At 43.0% G+C, this 19,294-nt stretch overlaps 1 protein-coding gene across 3 annotated transcripts in view; it reads right to left on the bottom strand.

The window, feature by feature from the left end:
* The window catches only part of GALNT10 (polypeptide N-acetylgalactosaminyltransferase 10), a 221,699-nt gene that overhangs the window by 121,989 nt on the left and 80,416 nt on the right, over positions 1-19,294 (bottom strand). Inside the window, exon 2 of one of the 3 annotated variants that reach the window (XM_061189890.1) lies at positions 6,531-6,617. The exons of the other annotated variants lie outside the window; for them this stretch is intronic. Within the exon in view, the coding sequence (XP_061045873.1) occupies positions 6,531-6,617 (87 nt within the window). The remainder of the gene's footprint in view (positions 1-6,530; positions 6,618-19,294) is intronic. 3 annotated transcript variants of the gene reach the window in all.

The raw sequence follows: 19,294 nt of genomic DNA, 5'->3' as shown, positions 1-19,294 counted from the left end.
AGGTTTGGGGAGCACAGTCGGCTCTCAGGAAAGCACGACTTGCGGAAGTGAATCATCCTTCTGTGCCTTGTTCACGAGGAGTCTTGAACAACCACAGGCAGCCTGCTAAAAAGTGCTCTTCTCAGAGGCTCGGCGAACGGAGCGTAACACAGGGTCATTACATTGCTCTGCAGAGCGGATGCGGACGGGTCAGGAGAAAGGCGGGCAGTATTGATAAGCTGAACAGAAGGCAAGCTCCAACCTTTCCAGGGACCAAAAAACGGCTGCAAACACACCCCGTTAGCTGGGGAATTAGGGCTGAGCCCCCAAGTAATAGAATAGTTGCTCTATTAATAGTAATAATTACAGTTATAATCCCCTACATTCTGAAGACAGCAAAACAAAGTCTATAAAAGCACTTGCTTTGGAGTCAGAAACACCTAGGCTTGTGTCACGGTTCTACACTCACTAGCTGTGCGACCTTAGGCAAATTACACTGTTCTTCCAAGCCGTGGTTCCTCGATTGTAAAAGGCAGGATATTAACAGTATCTAACGTAAAGGTTATTGTGAGAAGTAAAGCTCTTAGCAGTGTTTGGTATTTAGGAAGCACTTAAAATCATAGCTACCGTTATTAGTTATTATTTGGATAGCACTTTGCAATTTAAAAAGCATTTTTTACATATATCATCCCATTTCTTCCTCACAATCACACTAGGATAAAGGCAGGCATCACCAACCTATTGTAATACTTTTCCTTATGGGTCCCAGACTCCGAGAATCCTTCTCAACACTGTGCTCCAAGCGGCCCTTACCAGTTAACCAGTGTTGGCCAGAGGACGGGACCCATCTACCACGCCTGCCTTAAGCTGGAAGAGTGAATTCCCAAGTACATCTGGTAGGTTGAAGTCTGCTGGTTGATTTCTTCAGGCTCTCTTTCTGCTCGCTGCTTGCAAAGGTTCCCCAAGCAGGAGGAAGTGGAGAAGCAGAAAGTGACAGATGGCTGGCCCCTCCTCTGGTACTGGCCTCCCCTCATCCACAACTGCTAGGACCTTCCCCTGTTCCAGGTCTCAGAGTCACAGAATCTAGACGCTGAGTGGGAGGTTAGATGCTACCTCCTCTGATGGCCCACTGGACCCAGTAACCCTTTCTTTGTTACGGCACATGGATGGTCCCTGGGTCTGGCTTGGGTGCTTAGAGAATGGGAAGCTCTCTTCCTCCATACAGGTGACTCCAGTTATTAGAAAATTCCTTCTGGGCTCCCAAAATTCTTTGGGCTCCTTCCTGGGCCCCAAGGAAAGTCTCTGACTGGACTATGATCCAGGCCTCCTCGACCTGCCATCTTGGAACCTCTGAACTCCTTTCCTCTTCTCCATTTCTCCTGGGGTGTAAGCCACAAAGGACTCTCTCAAAGTCCCTGAGCAGTTCCTCCACCTACCCCCTCCCCTACCCCCATCCTACTCTCACTCTGGCATCCTTGTTCTTAAATAACGATCTCTTACTCGTACAGTGCCCCAGGCAGGATTCGTAAGGTGTAACCACAATGGCACAAAGGATGGTTTTCTCAGAATACACCACTCTGCTATGAAAGTAGCCTCTCCTGCAGAAATGAATCCAAACCCTCAGGCAAACCTTCCCTGACCTCCCTGACTAGATCACAGTCCCTGAGTGTGCCCCTGTAGCATCCTTATGGCTCCTTTGTGATTTCACATTCATTCAGGTGCTTATTTCATTACTGCCTATCTCTCCTCAAACTGTGAGGTCCATGAGGGTAGGAGATAGCAATTTTTGTTGACCAAATGAATGAGGAGACATCTTTTGTTTTATCTTTTCTAGATGAAAGAAGGTCATCCATGATTAGACATGTCTAATATAGTCACAAGGATGTAATACCATAAGGGGTTCTGAGGATTAACTTTATCCTCTGACTAAATGGCTTCAGGTCAACTTAACGAGCTATAAAAACTAAAGAGAGCTGGCTCACCTGATCCTAAAATGATCTGTAAAAGATGCAACCGACTTTGAACTCTGCCACCTTTTTCCTCCTTTCATTTTGTGAAATACAATTCATATTTTATAGCAAGACGAGAAAAATTTAAACATAAAAAGTCTTCTCTGCCCTTTGGCCTCCCCTCTCCCCGCACTGTGTATTGTGTATCTGCATTGTGCATTGTGTATCGACCAAACCTCCCCCATCTGCAGGAATACCTGCTCAACCATAAAGAGCAACATTCTCCTACCATCAACAAGACAACTCCTTAAAAGATAACATTCCTTCCTGATTTTGTAAGGGGGTCACACAACCCCCCAGGATGACACTTAGATCTGGATTATGTAAACTGTCAATAATACATCATTTGATACACAGCCCCCTGTCTCAGAAAACTTATATAACTGTGCGTTGATTTCTAACTGGCAAAACAGTTCTCAGAGCTTTCTGAGATGCTCTTCCCGGTTATAATCCTCAAATTTGGCTCGAAAAAAATTGTCCAGTTCTTTCTTAGATCGACTGATTAATTTTTCGTCAACAATTTTCAAGTTGTTTCCTTTCTGGATTCCTACCCTTTAGGTTGTGGCAGAAATTGCTGTTTATCCCCCAGCAGCTGTTCTCTTTTTCTTCCACAGTAACAGAAATTTCAGCTGGGAATATGACTTCTCAGAATAAAGATGATATTTCCCAGACATCCTTGCAGCTAGGTGTGGCCCAACTGGGTTCTATCCAAAGAGATGTGGGTGCAGGTGTCGTGTGGCAGTCCACGGAACCTACCTGAAGACATCACTGGTGGGCACCTTTTCCTTCTTTACTCCTTCTATCTTGCTGTCTAGAATGCAAATGCCACCATATTGGATCATGAGATGGAGGTCCATGGCCTAGGGATGGTGAAGCTACTTGTGGGAAGAAGCCTAGGCTCCTGAGGATTTTATGAAGCAGAACTGTCATACCAGCCCTGGGATGCAAACCTCCAGACTTTTAAGTGAGAGAAAAATAAACTTCTTTTGTGTTTAACCATTCAAATCTAGTCTCAGCTGATACAAGCTTCTTTTCTTGAGGCCTGAAATCCTGAGAAGCAACTTGGGTGTGGTGGAGAGGACCCTGAAGGAGGATCCAGAAGATCCAGGTTTCAAACTCCTGTCTCTGCATTTATGAACAGTGAGACAGCAGACAGGTCCCTTGTCTTTCTAGGTCTCCATTTTTTGACTGCAGAATGGAGGTCAAACAATATCTGTCCATGACATGATTATCTACGTTAAAAAATCCTAAGGAATCTACAAAAGCACTAGTAGAACTAGTGAGTTCAGCAATGTCACAGGATACAAAGTTGTCACATGAAAATCAATTGTATTCCTAAATATCAGCAACGAAATGTTGGAAATGGAAATAAAAATATCATTTACAATGGCATCAAAAATACTAAATACTGAAGGGATAAATTTAATGAAACTATGCAAGACCTAGTCACTGAAAACTACAAAACACTGCTGAGAGAAATCAAGGATCTAAATAAACAGAGACATACATCATATTTATGGATCAGAAGACCTGATATTGTTAAGATGTCAATCTTCTCAAAACTGATCTAGAGACTCAATGCGATCTTTGTAAAACTAACATGCAAGGGATCTAGAAGAATATGCCAAAACAATTTAGAAAAAGAGGAACAAAGTTGGAGAACTTAATCCGTCCTAATTGCAAGGCCTGCTCAAGGGCTACGGTGACCAAGAGAGTGTGGTACTAGAGCAAGGGAAGACATGTGATCAATGGGAATGGGGTGGAGAGTCCAGGTATATAATCAGCTGATTATGAGCAAAAGTGCTAAGGAAATGCAATGGGGAAAGGATGATCTTATCAACAAATGGTGTCAAAAAATTAGGTATCACGTGCCAAAAAATAAACCTCAATCCTTACACCTCACAGCATACACAAAAATTAACTCAAAATGGATAACAGACCTAAACATAAGAGCCAAACTATAATATTTGTAGAAGAAAATATGTGAGCAAATTTTAGTGACCTAAGTTTAGGCAAAGGTTTCTCAAATAGGACACAAAAGTGTAAAATATGGGTAGGTTGGAATTCATTGCCATTAAAAACCTTTGTTCTTCAAAGGGCAAGCCATGGGCTGGGAGAATATATTTGCAAAACAGGCATTTGATAAAGGACTTATATTCAGAATGCATAAAGGACTCTTACAGCTCAACATCATTAGTTATTAGGGAAATGCAAGCCAAAACCACAAGGAGATACCACTTTACACCTACCAGGAGAGCCATAATTTAAAAAACGGAAAATAACAAGTGTTGGCAAAGAAACTGGAACCCTCATGCATTGCTAGTGGAAATGTAAAATGGTGTAGCCTCTGTGGAAAAGTTTGGTGGTTTCTCTAAAGTTTAAATGTAGAAGTATCATATGACCTAGCAATTCCACTCCTAGGTATGTAACCAAAAGAACTGAAAGCAGGGACTCAAACAGATATTTGTTATGCCAACATTCACAGCAGCATTGTTCATAACAGTCAAAAGGTAGAAATAACTCAAGTGTCCCTCAACAGATAAAAGGATTAAACAAAATGTGGCACATACATACAATGGAATAGTTATTATTCAGCCAGAAAAAGAATAACATTCTGAAATATGCTACAACAAGGAGGGACATCAAAAATATTACGCTGAGTGAAATAAGCCAGACATGGAAGGACACATATGATTCCACTTATATGAGGTGCCAACTAAAAATTGGCACTTGCCATCTGCCTCTACAAAGATGAAGTCACTAGCCACTGCAGCCACTGACCTTCAACACACCCTGAAAGCGGTTCAGGGTGGAGATCAGGAATGAGGCACTTGGTGCTCTGGGAAAAACTGGCAGAACAGGTCTTCAGGTAGATAGTTTCAGGATAAGACTTTACGAGCCTAATTCTTGCATCTCCTCATATCTAGAATAGCACTAAAATAATTAACGGAGACATCTGCTCCTCGTGACCAGCGCTACCTTCTGCAAACGTGTGTGCTTGATTGCACGTACCTCGCTTCACCCAAATCACATATATACTGACTTCCCCCCCCCAACCCCGCCGACCTCTTTGGAGCAGTTTCTCGGAGCAACCTGAAATGCTATCTCCCAGGCTATAGTCCTCATTTTGCCCCAGATAAAACTTAACTCACAACTCTCATGTTGTGCTTTTTTTTTTTTTTTTTTTTTAGTCAACAGAGGGACCTAGAATAGGCAAACTCACAGAGACAGAAAGCAGAATAGAGGTAATGGTGGGGGGCGGGAAGGGGGAGTTATTGTGTAAACGGAGTTATTGTCGGGGATGATGAAAAAGTTTTGGGCGTAGTTGTAATGGTTACACAGCGCTGTGAATCTATTTAATGCCACTGAATTGTACCCTTCTGAACGGTTAAAATGATAAATATTATGTTATGTATTACCACAATAGAAAAAATTATACCTCCCTCCTCCCTGCACCCCTGCCCTGCCTCACCCACAAAAAGTAATCCTTCCAATTTTCAACCCTTACATATTCTAATGCTCTCTTGGAGATACATTAGATGTATATTAGCTATTAAAGGCTCTGTGAAGTCTCACAAAAAAGAAAGCTGCCTCACTGTTTAATCCAGCATTTCACAAATTTATCTGATGAGAAGTTCCCCACCCCACCCTCCCCCCCACCCCGCCCCGCCACTCCCTTCAGCTAGAGAATGATTAATATCCTCGGGAACCCATGGACCTCAGTTTGCAATGCTATGCTAATAATGATAGGGTTTATGAGTGAGAACACAACAGGGTTCCTCCCCTGTGCAATCAGTTTTCCAGGTTTTTCTTTCAAGCACATAGACATGGAACAACTACAAAAGATTTCAAGTTGACATACTGATTTGGAGAGAAGGAAATAAAGTTTATGATAATATCAGATTCTTCTAAAAGAAAGCTTCAGTCAAGTGTGGAAGCATCTGCCATCCATTTACTCATCTAACCATTCATTCATCTATTCATCTAATGATCGTTTATTGTGCAACTACTATTTGTTGGCCTTGGGTTAGGTGCTTCAGGAAGTAACATAAAAGAAATGTTTTTTGTCTACATCAAAGGTCAGATTTGATACCATTTCATTCTAAAAATTGCTACTGGAACCTGGGAAAAGAATTATTCTCCCAAAATAATTGTTCTGGGAACAGTTCTGCAGAGAGCACTGGGGCTGGGCATTGAAGGATGAGTCTAATGTGGGCTGGTGAAGGTACCACAGAAGCAAAGGTGATCAGGTTGCCCAGAAAGTTTCCTCTTTTGCCTTCTACTCACACAGAAGACTGCAGACTGTTTTAGACGCCTGGCTTCTTATAACTCTGGTTAATGGACCACTGTACATTTTCCAGATGGTTTCTCACACATAAATTTCTCCAAAAACCTTTGCTTAGCTTGAGAAACAATGGAGTTGAAGTCGGGAGGGGGTTCTTGTTCTTTTCGTCTAGAGAATTTAGTAAGATTTCTCAGGATGCCTGTGGTAGACAGATTGAAAGAGTGGCCCCAATCCTCCAGCCCTCCCTGTGTCCATACCCTTTGCAGTGGGATCCTCTGGCTCCTCCCACCGAGAGATGGAGTCTGTTTCCCCAGCTTCTGAATCTGGGCAGGCTTGGTGACTTGCTGTGGACAAAAGAAGGAGGCAGAAGTGACAGCGTGCCAGTTTTGAGCCCAAGCCTCTAAGACCTGCACTCTTCCACCCTCGTGTTTGTTCGTCTGTCTCCTCAAAGGGAACAAGCCCAGGCTAGTATATGCTAGAAGGAGGGGAGGGGCAGGCGGAAGAGGAACCGTGTGAAGAACAACCGAGGTTATACCGGACTAGCTGACAGCCAGCCAAGCCCCAAAGATATGAGAGCCCAGCAAGGCCAGCAGAGCCGCCCAGCCCACCACGGCTGGTCCGAGATGCATGAGACAGCCCAGCCGGGACCAGAGGAACCACCCAACTGACCCATAGACCCGTAGCAATAACACATGATTGCTGTCTGAAGCCCCTGAGCTTTGGGGTCATTTGCCATGTAGTATTGTTTGTGGTCATAGAGCGATAAAATGACTTTAGAGAGGATTCAGAAGATTCAGTTCAGTTCTGTGTTTGCATCCAAGGCACCAAACAGAAATGTAACTGTTGCAATCCTGCCACCCTGCCTTATTTTTAAAAGATCCCAATTATACCTGTCTTACAATGCTCAGTTCAAATACAACATCCTCAAGAAACCCTAATTCTATCCCCTTCCACTTACACAATAATCTTCCCTCCCACTGACCTCTCACTGTGCCCTCTCTACCCTTCTCCTTTTGGAAGTTAGCCCTTAAGGTCCCAAATTACAGCCATTTGCATACATGTCATTCCTCTCTACTGGGTCCTAAACCAGTGCTTTCAAACTATCTGTGATGAAGAACCACTTCGTTTTAATTTCAATTCATCGCGAACCAAACCATCTGTGGCAGGCAGGATTCTAAGAATGCCTTCCAATCACCCTCATCCTCTTACACTCCCCTCCCCTTTGAGTGTGGGTAGAACCTGGGAATGTGATGAGCTATTACTCTACTGATTACGTTATGTGGCAAGAGATTATCCAGCTCGACATAATCTAGCCACACAAAAAAGAAGAGTTTTCTCCATCTGGCAGTACATGAAGTCAAAGTGACTCAACGAGTGAGAAGAATTTGATGTGACATTGCTGGCTTTGAATATCCAGGGGCCATGTGTGTGGCTTCTAGGAGCAGAGAGCAATCCCTGGCTGACAGCCAGCAAGGAAATGGGGACCCCAACCTACAACCACAAGGAACTGAATCTGCCAACAAGCCGAATGAGCCTGGCAGTGGATTCTTCCCCAGAGCCTCCAGACCAGAGCCCAGGCTGGCGACACCCTGATTTCAGCCTTGTGAGACCCTGAGTAGAGAACCCGGTTGAGTAAACTTGGAGTCATGACCTATAAAACTTTGAGCTAAAGAATGTGCATTGCTTTAATACAGTAAGCTTTAATAAAACAAGTTTGTGTTCATTGTTACACAGCAACAGAAAACAAATACATCTCCATATAGAGTGGCCGATTATATTTTCCAAAGGCGGCTGCAACAAAACCTTATGTCCCACATGTTCTTCTAGAACCTTTCCACAAGCGCATTAGGAGATGGGATCTAGATCCCCTCCCTCTGAAGTCGGGTAGAACTTTGTGAATCCTTCAAGCAATGTGACTTCTGAGACTAGATCATAACAAGGCCATGCACTTCCGCCCAGCTCCCTTAGGACAGCGGCCAGTGGAACCCAGCCATGCTGCTCAGAAGAAGCATCCTCGTGGAAAGGCGACCAAGGCACCAGCCTGCCAGCTCTGTGACTGAGCCATGTTGGAAGTGGACGCATGGGCCCCGGTGCAGCCACCCTGTAGGCAGTGTGTGGAGGAGAGGTGACCTGAGCTGCCCACCCCTGCTCACACTGTAGATCTGTGAGCAAGTAAATGACAGCTGTTGTTTTAATCTACTAAGGGTTGGGGCGGTTTGTAAAGCAGCAATAGTAGCTTGAATGAGTACACAGCTTGCGCCTGTAACTCACCACAAGTTTGACAACACGTGAAGTGATCCATATCTATTCAACAAAGCACGTCCACTGAGCACGCACTTGGCTGTTGTGGCAAAGTCCAACTGCCATAAAAGTTTCTAAATGCTTGTCTTCAATTTCTGTGTTTATTGCACTGTGTACTGGTGCCATTCTGCAGTCTACACTTGGGGCAGCCTGGCTGTAAAAGATCTCTGGGCCACACCCATTCTTATTCTTCTCTGCATCCTCCCAAATGCCTGGTAAAATTCCTGGAAATAGCAGGAATTCGGTAAAGGTTTATGGACTGAATAGAACATTCAAAGAAAGCCAAGGCTGGAAGCTCAACTCACTCATTTTATAGATGGTAACGTGGTGGTCCAGAGAGATGAAGGGATATACTCAGGGTCATGGGATGAAAAAGTGGCAGAGCCACAGAATTCCTGAAACCTTCTAGTCTAGGCTTTGCCAACTCAACTGCCTGCAGGTGAAGGGGGGTGGTCAGGTGTAAGATAATACAGAGGATGGAGGCTGGTGAAAAGTTGCCAAGTGATGGTCAGTGAAAACAGATGCTCAGTTTTTAAGAGTCTGGAAAATTCAGATTTCTGGAGAATACTTCTTGACTTTTAACATACTATCTGGATAAACAAATATGTTTGCACGCTAGATTTGGTCCAGCGGGCCACCCATTTGCAATTCCTGAGCACCTCTAATTTATAAGTAAGGAAACTGAGGTCCTGAGAGGTCAAAGATTTAACTAAGAATATACGGGAAGAGATAGCAAGGCCATTTTCTGACTTGTCTAGGAACTTGGTGACGATGATGATTAGAATTACCAACATTTATTGAACACCTACCATGTGCACGGCACTATGGCAGGCACTTAGACCTACGATCTCATTTAATCCTTTCGACAGTCCTAGAAAGTAGGCACAAGTATTCCCCCTTTCTACAGATTCAACAAGAGACTCAGAGAAGCTAAGTAGTTCGCCAAAATCATAGTGTAAACAAGCAGTAGGTCTACATTCCTAACCACACTTTTACAAGGTGAATGAGTCTTCTCCCACCTCATACCATTTCACCGTCCCCTTAGCATCCTGCCTATCAAAGCCCCAGGTTCAGATTTACCTAGAAGAGCTGCAAAATCCACCTGTTAACATTCCTCTATCATTTCAACCCATCTAAGGGTGACCTGTTTGCTGTTCCCCAGAGTCTGAGCAACACTCAGCCGGTGCACAGCTCAGCCTTCCCAGGTGCTGACTCCCCAGAGGGGTAGGGGGCATCTGCAGCTATGCAGTGAAGCAGCAGCTTGTACCTCAGGGCTAGGACGCCCCAGCTTCTTTGCTAAACAGAAGGGAAGCATAGGATTGGGGAGGTGGGAGGTGCCTGAGAGAAATCATTTAGATCTGTTATTCCCAAACTGCATTCAATGGATCCCTTAGAGATGCAGCAACCAGGAGCTGGGGGCGGGGGACCCTGGGCAATAAGGGATCAGATTTCTTCTTCGTCCTACATTCATTAGGCTTCCGAGTAAGATTATACGACCAGTGTTCTACTGCTAAAATACAAGTTTGAAAACCAGTGATCTAAGCCAACCCTTCATTGCATTTTTAAAAGACAAACCCTATAATTCGATTTGCAATTATAAAAATAATAAAGGCACATGGTGAAAGATTCAAAAACTCAAAAGGGTATACAATGAAAAATAAAAATCTCTTCCCACTTCCAACCCCTAGACCTACTCCCTAGAGATAAGCACTATTAATCATTTACTGAGTATTCCTTCCAGAATTTTTTTTTGAATTTTATTTTAGTTATTTTTTTATACAGCAGGTTCTTATTAGTCATCCATTTTATACACATCAGTGTATACATGTCAATCGCAATCGCCCAATTCATCCCACCACCATCCCCACCCCCCCAACGCTTTCCCCCCTTGGTGTTCATACGTTTGTTCTCTACATCTGTGTCTCTATTTCTGCCCTGCAAACTGGTTCATCTGTACCATTTTTCTAGGTTCCACATATATGCGTTAGTATACGATATTTGTTTTTCTCTTTCTGACTTACTTCACTCTGTATGACAGTCTCTAGATTCATCCACGTCTCTACAAATGACCCAATTTTGTTCCTTTTTATGGCTGAGTAATATTCCATTGTATATATGTACCACATCTTCTTTATCCGTTCGTCTGTCGATGGGCATTTAGGTTGCTTCCATGGCCTGGCTATTGTAAATAGCGCAGCAACGAACATTGGGGTGCATGTGTCTTCTTTTTTTTGTGTGTGTGTGTGTGTGTGTCTTCTTCAATTATGGTTTTCTCTGGGTATATGCCCAGTAGTGGGATTGCTGGGTCATAGGGTAATTCTATTTTTAGTTTTTTAAGGAACCTCCATACTGTTCTCCATAGTGGCTGTATCAATTTACATTCCCACCAACAGTGTAAGAGGGTTCTCTTTTCTCCACACCCTCTCCAGCATTTGTTGTTTGTAGATTTTCTGATGATGCCCATTCTAACTGGTGTGAGGTGATACCACATTGTAGTTTTGATTTGCATTTCTCTAATAATTAGTGATGTTGAGCAGCTTTTCATGTGCTTCTTGGCCAACTGTATGTCTTCTTTGGAGAAATGTCTATTTAGGTCTTCTGCCCATTTTTTCATTGGGTTGTTTGTTTTTTTAATATTGAGCTGCATAAGCTGTTTATATATTTTGGAGATTAATCCTTTGTCCGTTGATTCGTTTCAAAATATTTTTTCCCATTCTGAGGGTTGTCTTTTCAGCTTGTTTGTAGTTTCCCTTGATTTGCAAAAGCTTTTAAGTTGCATTAGGTCCCATTAGTTTATTTTTGTTTTTATTTCCATTACTCTAGGAGGTGGATCAGAAAAGATCTTGCTGTGATTTATGTCAAAGAGTGTTCTGCCTATGTTTTCCTCTAAGAGTTTTATAGTGTCCAGTCTTACATTCAGGTCTCTAATCCATTTTGAGTTTATTTTTGTGTATGGTGTTAGAGAGTGTTCTAATTTCATTCTTTTACATGTAACTGTCCAGTTTTCCCAGCACCACTTATTGAAGAGACTGTCTTTTCTCCACTGTATATCCTTGCCTCCTTTGTCATAGATTAGTTGACCATAGGTGTGTGGGTTTATCTCTGGGCTTTCTATCTTGTTCCATTGATCTGTATTTCTGTTTTTCTGCCAGTACCATACTGTCTTGAATACTGTAGCTTTGTAGTATAGTCTGAAGTCAGGGAGTCTGATTCCTCCAGCTCCGTTTTTTTCCCCCTAGACTGCTTTGGCTATTTGGAGTCTTTTGTGTCTCCATACAAATTTTAAGATTTTTTGTTCTAGTTCTGTAAAAAATGCCATTGGTAATTTGATAGAGATTGCATTGACTCTGGAGATTGCTTTGGGTAGTACAGTCATTTTCACAATATTGATTCTTCCAATACAGGAACATGGTATATCTCTCCATCTGTTGGTATCACCTTTAATTTCTTTCAACAGTGTCTTATAGTTTTCTGCATACAGGTCTTTTGTCTCCCTAGGTAGGTTTATTCCTAGGTATTTTATTCTTTTTGTTGCAGTGGTAAATGGGAGTGTTTCCTTAATTTCTCTTTCAGATTTTTCATCATTAGTGTATAGGAATGCAAGAGATTTCTGTGCATTAATTTTGTATCCGCAACTTTACCAAATTCATTGATTAGCTCTAGTAGTTTTCTGGTGGCATTTTTAGGATTCTCTATGTATAGTATCATGTCACCTGCAAACAGTGACAGTTTTACTTCTTCTTTTCCAATTTGTATTCCTTTTATTTCTTTTTCTTCTCTGATTGCCATGGCTAGGACTTCCAAAACTATGTTGAATAATAGTGGTGAGAGTGGACATCCTTATCTTGTTCCTGATCTTAGAGGAAATGCTTTCAGTTTTTCACCATTGAGAATGATGTTTGCTGTGGGTTTGTCGTATATGGCCTTTATTATGTTGAGGTAGGTTCCCTCTATGCCCACTTTCTGGAGAGTTTTTATCATAAATGGGTGTTGAATTTTGTCAAAAGCTTTTTCTGCATCTATTGAGATGATCATATGGTTTTTATTCTTCAATTTGTTAATATGGTGTATCACATTGATTGATTTGCATATATTGAAGAATCCTTGCATCCCTGGGATAAATCCCACTTGATCATGCTGTATGATCCTTTTAATGTATTGTTGGATTCTGTTTGCCAGTATTTTGTTGAGGATTTTTGCATCTATATTCATCAGTGATATTGGTCTGTAATTTTCTTTTTTTGTAGTATCTTTGTCTGGTTTTGGTATCAGGGTGATGGTGGTCTCATAGAATGAGTTTGGGAGTGTTCCTTCCTCTGCAATTTTTTGGAAGAGTTTGAGAAGGATGGGTGTTAGCTCTTCTCTAAATGTTTGATAGAATTCACCTGTGAAGCCATCTGGTCCTGGATTTTTGTTTGTTGGAAGATTTTTAATCACAGTTTCAATTTCATTAGTTGAGATTTGTCTGTTCGTATTTTCTATTTCTTCCTGGTTCAGTCTTGGAAGGTTGTGCTTTTCTAAGAATTTCTCCATTTCTTCCAGCTTGTCCATTTTATTGGTATAGAGTTGCTTGTAGTAGTCTCTCAGGGTGCTTTGTATTTCTGTGGTGTCTGTTGTAACTTCTCCTTTTTCATTTCTAATTTTACTGATATGAGTCCTCTCCCTCTTTTTCTTGATGAGTCTGGCTAATGGTTTATCAATTTTGTTTATATTCTCAAAGAACCAGCTTTTAGTTTTATTGATCTTTCCTATTGTTTTCTTTGTTTCTATTTCATTTATTTCTGCTCCAATCTTTATGATTTCTTTCCTTCTGCTAACTTTGGGTTTTGTTTGTTCTTCTTTCTCTGGTTCCTTTAGGTGTAAGGTTAGATTGTGTATTTGAGATTTTTCTTGTTTCTTCAGGTAGGCTTGTATAGCTATAAAATTCCCTCTTAGAACTGCTTTTGGTGCATCCCATAGGTTTTGGGTTGTCGTGTTTTCATTGTCATTTGTCTCTAGGTATTTTTTGATTTCCTCTTTGATTTCTTCAGTTATCTCTTGGTTATTTAGTAACGTATTGTTCAGCCTCCATGTGTTTGTGTTTTTTATGTTTTTTCCCCTGTAACTGATTTCTAATCTCATAGCATTGTGGTCAGAAAAGATGCTTGATATGATTTCAATTTTCTTAAATTTACTGAGGCTTGATTTGTGACCCAAGATGTGCTCTATCCTGGAGAATGTTCTGTGCACACTTGAGAAGAAAGTGTAATCTGCTGTTTTGGGATGGAATGTCCTATACATATCAATTAAATCTATCTGGTCTATTGTGTCATTTAAAGCTTGTGTTTCCTTGTCAATTTTCTGTTTGGATGATCTGTCCACTGGTGCAAGTGAGCTGTTAAGGTCCCCCACTATTATTGTGTTACTGTCGATTTCCTCTTTTATAGCTGTTAGCAGTTGCCTTATGTATTGAGGTGCTCCTATGTTGGGTGCATATATATTTATAATTGTTATATCTTCTTCTTGGATTGATCCCTTGATCATTATGTAGTGTCCTTCCTTGTCTCTTGTAACATTCTTTATTTTAAAGTCTATTTTATCTGATATGAGTATTGCTACTCCAGCTTTCTTTTGGTTTCCATTTGCATGGAATATCTTTTTCTATCCCCTCACTTTAGGGCTGAATATGTCCCTAGGTCTGAAGTGGGTCTCTTGTGGACAGCATATATATGGGTCTTGTTTTTGTATCCATTCAGCAAGCCTGTGTCTTTTGGCTGGAGCATTTAATCCATTCATGTTTAAGGTAATTATCAATATGTATGTTCCTATGACTATTTTCTTAATTGTTTTGGGTTTGTTTTTGTAGGTCCTTTTCTTCTCTTGTGTTTCCCACTTAGAGAAGTTCCTTTAGCATTTGTTGTAGACCTGGTTTGGTGGTGCTGAATTCTCTTAGCTTTTGCTTGTCTGTAAAGCTTTTGATTTCTCCATCGAATCTGAATGAGATCCTTGACGGGTAGAGTAATCTTGGTTGTAGGTTCTTCCCTTTCATCACTTTAAGTATATCATGCCACTCCCTTCTGGCTTGTAGAGTTTCTGCTGAGAAATCAGCTGTTAACCTTATGGGAGTTCCCTTGTATGTTATTTGTCGTTTTTCCCTTGCTGCTTTCAATAATTTTTCTTTGTCTTTAATTTTTGCCAATTTGATTACTATGTGTCTCGGCGTGTTTCTCCTTGGGTTTATCCTGTATGGGACTCTCTGCGCTTCCTGGACTTGGGTGGCTATTTCCCTTCCCATGTTAGGGAAGTTTTTGACTATAATCTCTTCAAATATTTTCTCAGGTCCTTTCTCTCTCTCTTCTCCTTCTGGGACCCCTATAATGTGAATGTTGTTGCGTTTAATGTTGTCCCAGAGGTCTCTTAGGCTGTCTTCATTTCTTTTCATTCTTTTTTCTTTATTCTGTTCCGCAGCAGTGAATTCCACCATTCTGTCTTCCAGGTCACTTATCCGTTCTTCTGCCTCAGTTATTCTGCTATTGATTCCTTCTAGTGTAGTTTTCATTTCAGTTATTGTGTTGTTCATCTCTGTTTGTTTGTTCTTTAATTCTTCTAGATCTTTGTTGAACATTTCTTGCATCTTCTCGATCTTTGCCTCCATTCTTTTTCCAAGATCCTGGATCATCTTCACTATCATTATTCTGAATTCTTTTTCTGGAAGGTTCCCTATCTCCACTTCATTTAGTTGTTTTTCTGGGGTTTTATCTTGTTCCTTCATCTGGTACATAGCCCTCTGCCTTTTCATCTTGTCTATCTTTCTGTGAATGTGGTTTTTGTTCCACAGGCTGCAGGATTGTAGTTCTTGCTTCTGCTGTCTGCCCTCTCCCTTCCAGAATTTTTAATAAGGAAACTGAGCCCCTGAGGTTGGCTTGTCTGAGAGTATTCGTCCAGGGCTATCCTGGACATTAAGCTCCTGGCATTTCTCTGTTCCTTTGTAACTTGCAAAAGTATTAAATGTTTCCCCAAATTGCAAACTCTCTCCCTAAACCACCTGCAGCTTCAGAAACCATATATTATGCATCTTCTGCCCTCATTCACTGAACAGGAAAATTTCAAGTCTTTTTCATGTGACTATTTCCCCACAGTCTTTGTTTCACATGATGGAGAAATAACCAGAATCACGTTTTCAACTGGCCAGTGTTCAAGCTTATAAAAGTGCATGTTCAGCAAGCCGTTGGGGCTGCTGGACTGGAACTCAGGCTTGAATCGAAGTCCTAAAAGGGGCCACATCTCCATATCCTCGGCCTCAAGAGATCTGTCAAGAGCCTCACTGCCTATCTGGGTACACTGCCAACCTCTCCACTGGTCTCCTGGCCCACAGGCAGCCGCCCACAATTCCCAACCTTCCTGTCTGCTTCCTGTACCTCAGTGTTTCCCCTGGCAATGCCCATCTGTGGCCCCCTTTCCTATCTGCTTCCCATCCTGGACCCATCTCCAAGCTGAGCCCATTTCCTTCCTGATAGTAAAGAGTGTATTGGAAGACAGAGCCTCTTTCTCTCCTAGAGAAAACCCAGAGGGCCAACGTTTATTGGGTTTCCTATGTGCCAGGCTATGCTAGGCAATTTACAAGTCTTATTTTCACAACAAGCCTGGAAGGTGACACTATCGTCATCCCATTTTACAGATGAGGAAACTAATTAGGAAGTGGCAGCCGGGATAGGGACATGGAGCTGGCTAACCCAAAGCTCAGGAGGGACTTCTTCAAGTTCCTAAAGCTGGGAGTTGCCTTTGACCCTGAGGCCTCTGACATCACGTCTGCCCACATCATGTTCCTGAAGGGGACAAAACACCCATGGCAATTCTGGCAGACTACCAGCAATTCCCCTCCCCCCGTTATCCAACAGCCCGGCTCCTTCTCAAGGCTCCTGAAGAGGACTTCGAGCATGAGAGAAGTCCATGGACCCGTGAAGAAACTGATCCCACTTGACTTGCCAGTGGAGGTGCAGACCCTTGCTGTTGCCCAGCTTACCCGTCTGGAGCTTAAGCCACTGCCGATCACGCCCCTATTTACCTTCATTAATCAGATTGGTATGGCTCCCTCTGGAGTGGGGCTCAGCCCTCCCTGTGCCCCTGGGATAAACAAGGAGGTTGGGAGACCCTTCTTGATGAAATGACTGAAGTACTGTGGGGCAGGCAGCCCTGGAGGCCAGTGTGGATCGGAAGATGGCCACAGAGGGGCCACTGGGAACCAGGGTGGGAAAAGAGAGGCTGGTTGTGGATGGCATTCACTTGCCAAGAAATTTCAGCTATCACTCAGAAGGCAGAAACACGCTGCCAGGCAGGGCATAATTATAAGATGTATTATTCGGGCTATTCAAAAGGAAGGCGTGACATATATGGGGAACCTAGAAAAATGGTACAGATGAACTGGTTTGGAGGGCAGAAACAGAGACACAGATGTAGAGAAGAAACGTTTGGACACCAAGGGGGGAAAGTGGCGGGGGTGGTGGTGGTGGGATGAATTGGGAGATTAGGATTGACATGTATACACTGATGTGTATAAAATAGATAACTAATAAGAACCTGCTGTATAAAAAAATAAATTAAATAAAATTCAAAAATTCAAAAAAAAAAGAAAAAAAAGGAAGGCGTGAGACCTGAGAAAATAGCTGTCTCAGATGGGAAGGGCCCCATTTCATTTCTCATGCTTTTAAAAATTACACAAGAAGGAGGCAGAGTGGGTGGGGCAGTCTCTCTGTCTTCACCCCACCGAGGGTTGATTTTCTAAGAACACGCTCTGTCGGCTGACCTGAATGTGCCGTGGACCCTACCTGCATCTCTGGCTTTCAACTCTTCCTTCCCTCTCTTGGTGTGGGTTTTAGTTTCCTAAAGGAGTCACAGATGACTGGACATGTGGCACTTATGGGGCCAGTGTCTGAAATATATCAGGGCTCAAAGAATGCAAAGTTTATAGACAGATTAACTTGAGCTTCCTCCCCAGAAAGACATAGACACAAGACAGACAGACAGACACACCCATACATGCCCTTGGACTTGGAAAGCCTGAATGTAGCAAAATCATCCAAAGAAACCCATGACTCCATTGTTAACCCCACACGAAGTACTATCTACGTTACATATAGCCCCGCCCTCATTTACAGGATTTAAATATTTGTCCAGGCTACTGTTTCTCCAATCAAGTCTCTAGTCCAAGTTCACTTTCTCTCTCCTCTCTCTCTCTCTCTCTCTTCTTTTTTAAGACACAGAGTGAGCAACACAAGCTCCTCCCAGCAGCTTAATCCCAACTGGTCACTTCTTGATGCAGGAGCTGTGATTTCACATGGGACCCTTAATGACCAGGCCTCAGTTTCTTCACCTGAAAAGGGGGGAGGGTAACAGCTGCCCAGGCTACTCCTTCAGCATATGGAGGCTCAAAGGAGACCACGGACACGAAAGCATTTTGTGACTATGAAGGGCCACACATGCGTGGAAGCGGTCCTCACCATCTTCTGAGCTGGGTCACCCACGAAACCAGAGCAGCAATCGCTCTGCCCATCCACTTCTTATCTGTAAAAAGCCTGCTGAGTCATCCGCCAGTCTGGCCCTGCCCTTGTTCTTCAGCAGAATGATGCTGAGTTCGGGTAACTCTATGACTGGTTATCCAGTCCCACAACTAGACTGGAGCTAGATAAAAGTATGGCATGAGGAATACATACTGTCCTGTTCCAACTTCAGGATTCACCACAGGAAATAGACAGATGAGTGGATAAAGGCCAAAAGACGTGAAACACAAGTTTTACTAGGCAGCAGAGTTTCCGGGGGCTCCAGTTTTGAACCAGATAGACAAGAGCCCCCCAGATAAAGTGTCAAATATGTTCTGAGAGTTGGGATCACTTGATCCCCACCAGGAGTCTCAGCCAAGCCACCTGGATTTGGGGATCAATCTGGCCCTTGGAAGGAGAAAGAGTAGGATTGCTGGGCTCCAGATCTGGGGACTCAGCATCCTCATGTTGGTCAGGTACTTGGACTTCGTATACTAGTTTCAGAGCCCAGACTTCTTCTTCCTTCAGACAAGGGCCCACCTTCATCTGGGTTGTCTCCCTTGGGTCTTCTGACCCAGAGCCCAGTTCCCCCTGCCCTCTGCCAATCCAGCCCTGAGCTCCCTCCCAGACTCTCTAAGGCAGATGTCGTGTTTGCTTTCACCTTGCCAGCCTCCCTCCCTGGCACCGGTGTCCTCCCGCCAGCCTGTATCCACCACTGTCACAGGGCTGGAGCCGGCCTGGTGTGGGCTGTGGAAGCCTACCCGGTTCAGCCTGTAGAGTCTGCTGGTCCCGGCCACATCCAGCTTGGCCTTGCTCCTGTTCTCACAGTGTCACATTTCTGTCCTGGATGCTGGCTGCTTTTAGTGCCCTTCCAATCCCACCTAGAGGAGGAAGCACATCCTAATGGACCAAGTGGCTCTGGCATATTACAGATCCTGCTCTCAGACTGCCAAACAGATCGATAGGCTTGTTGGCTTTTTAAAATTATGTATTCACAGAATCCTGTAAGAGAGCTAACATTGTTGGGATATAGGATAAAAGTTCCCGGAAAGGAACAATAATAGCTAACATTTATTGAGTTTAACAGTTTTTGAGCACCTGCTTAAAAACCTTCAGTGGCTTCCCATGCCTCTTAAGATGAAACCAAACTCCGTAACAGCCGTATTAGGTTCTACACGGCCTGGCCTCTGCCCACCTCTCCAGTC

This window comes from Eubalaena glacialis, chromosome 4 (assembly GCF_028564815.1).
Source record: "Eubalaena glacialis isolate mEubGla1 chromosome 4, mEubGla1.1.hap2.+ XY, whole genome shotgun sequence".
Classification (NCBI taxonomy): Eukaryota; Metazoa; Chordata; class Mammalia; order Artiodactyla; family Balaenidae; genus Eubalaena; species Eubalaena glacialis.
The sequence above is the reverse complement of the archived record's forward strand: the minus strand, read 5'-3'. Positions and strand labels throughout refer to the sequence as shown.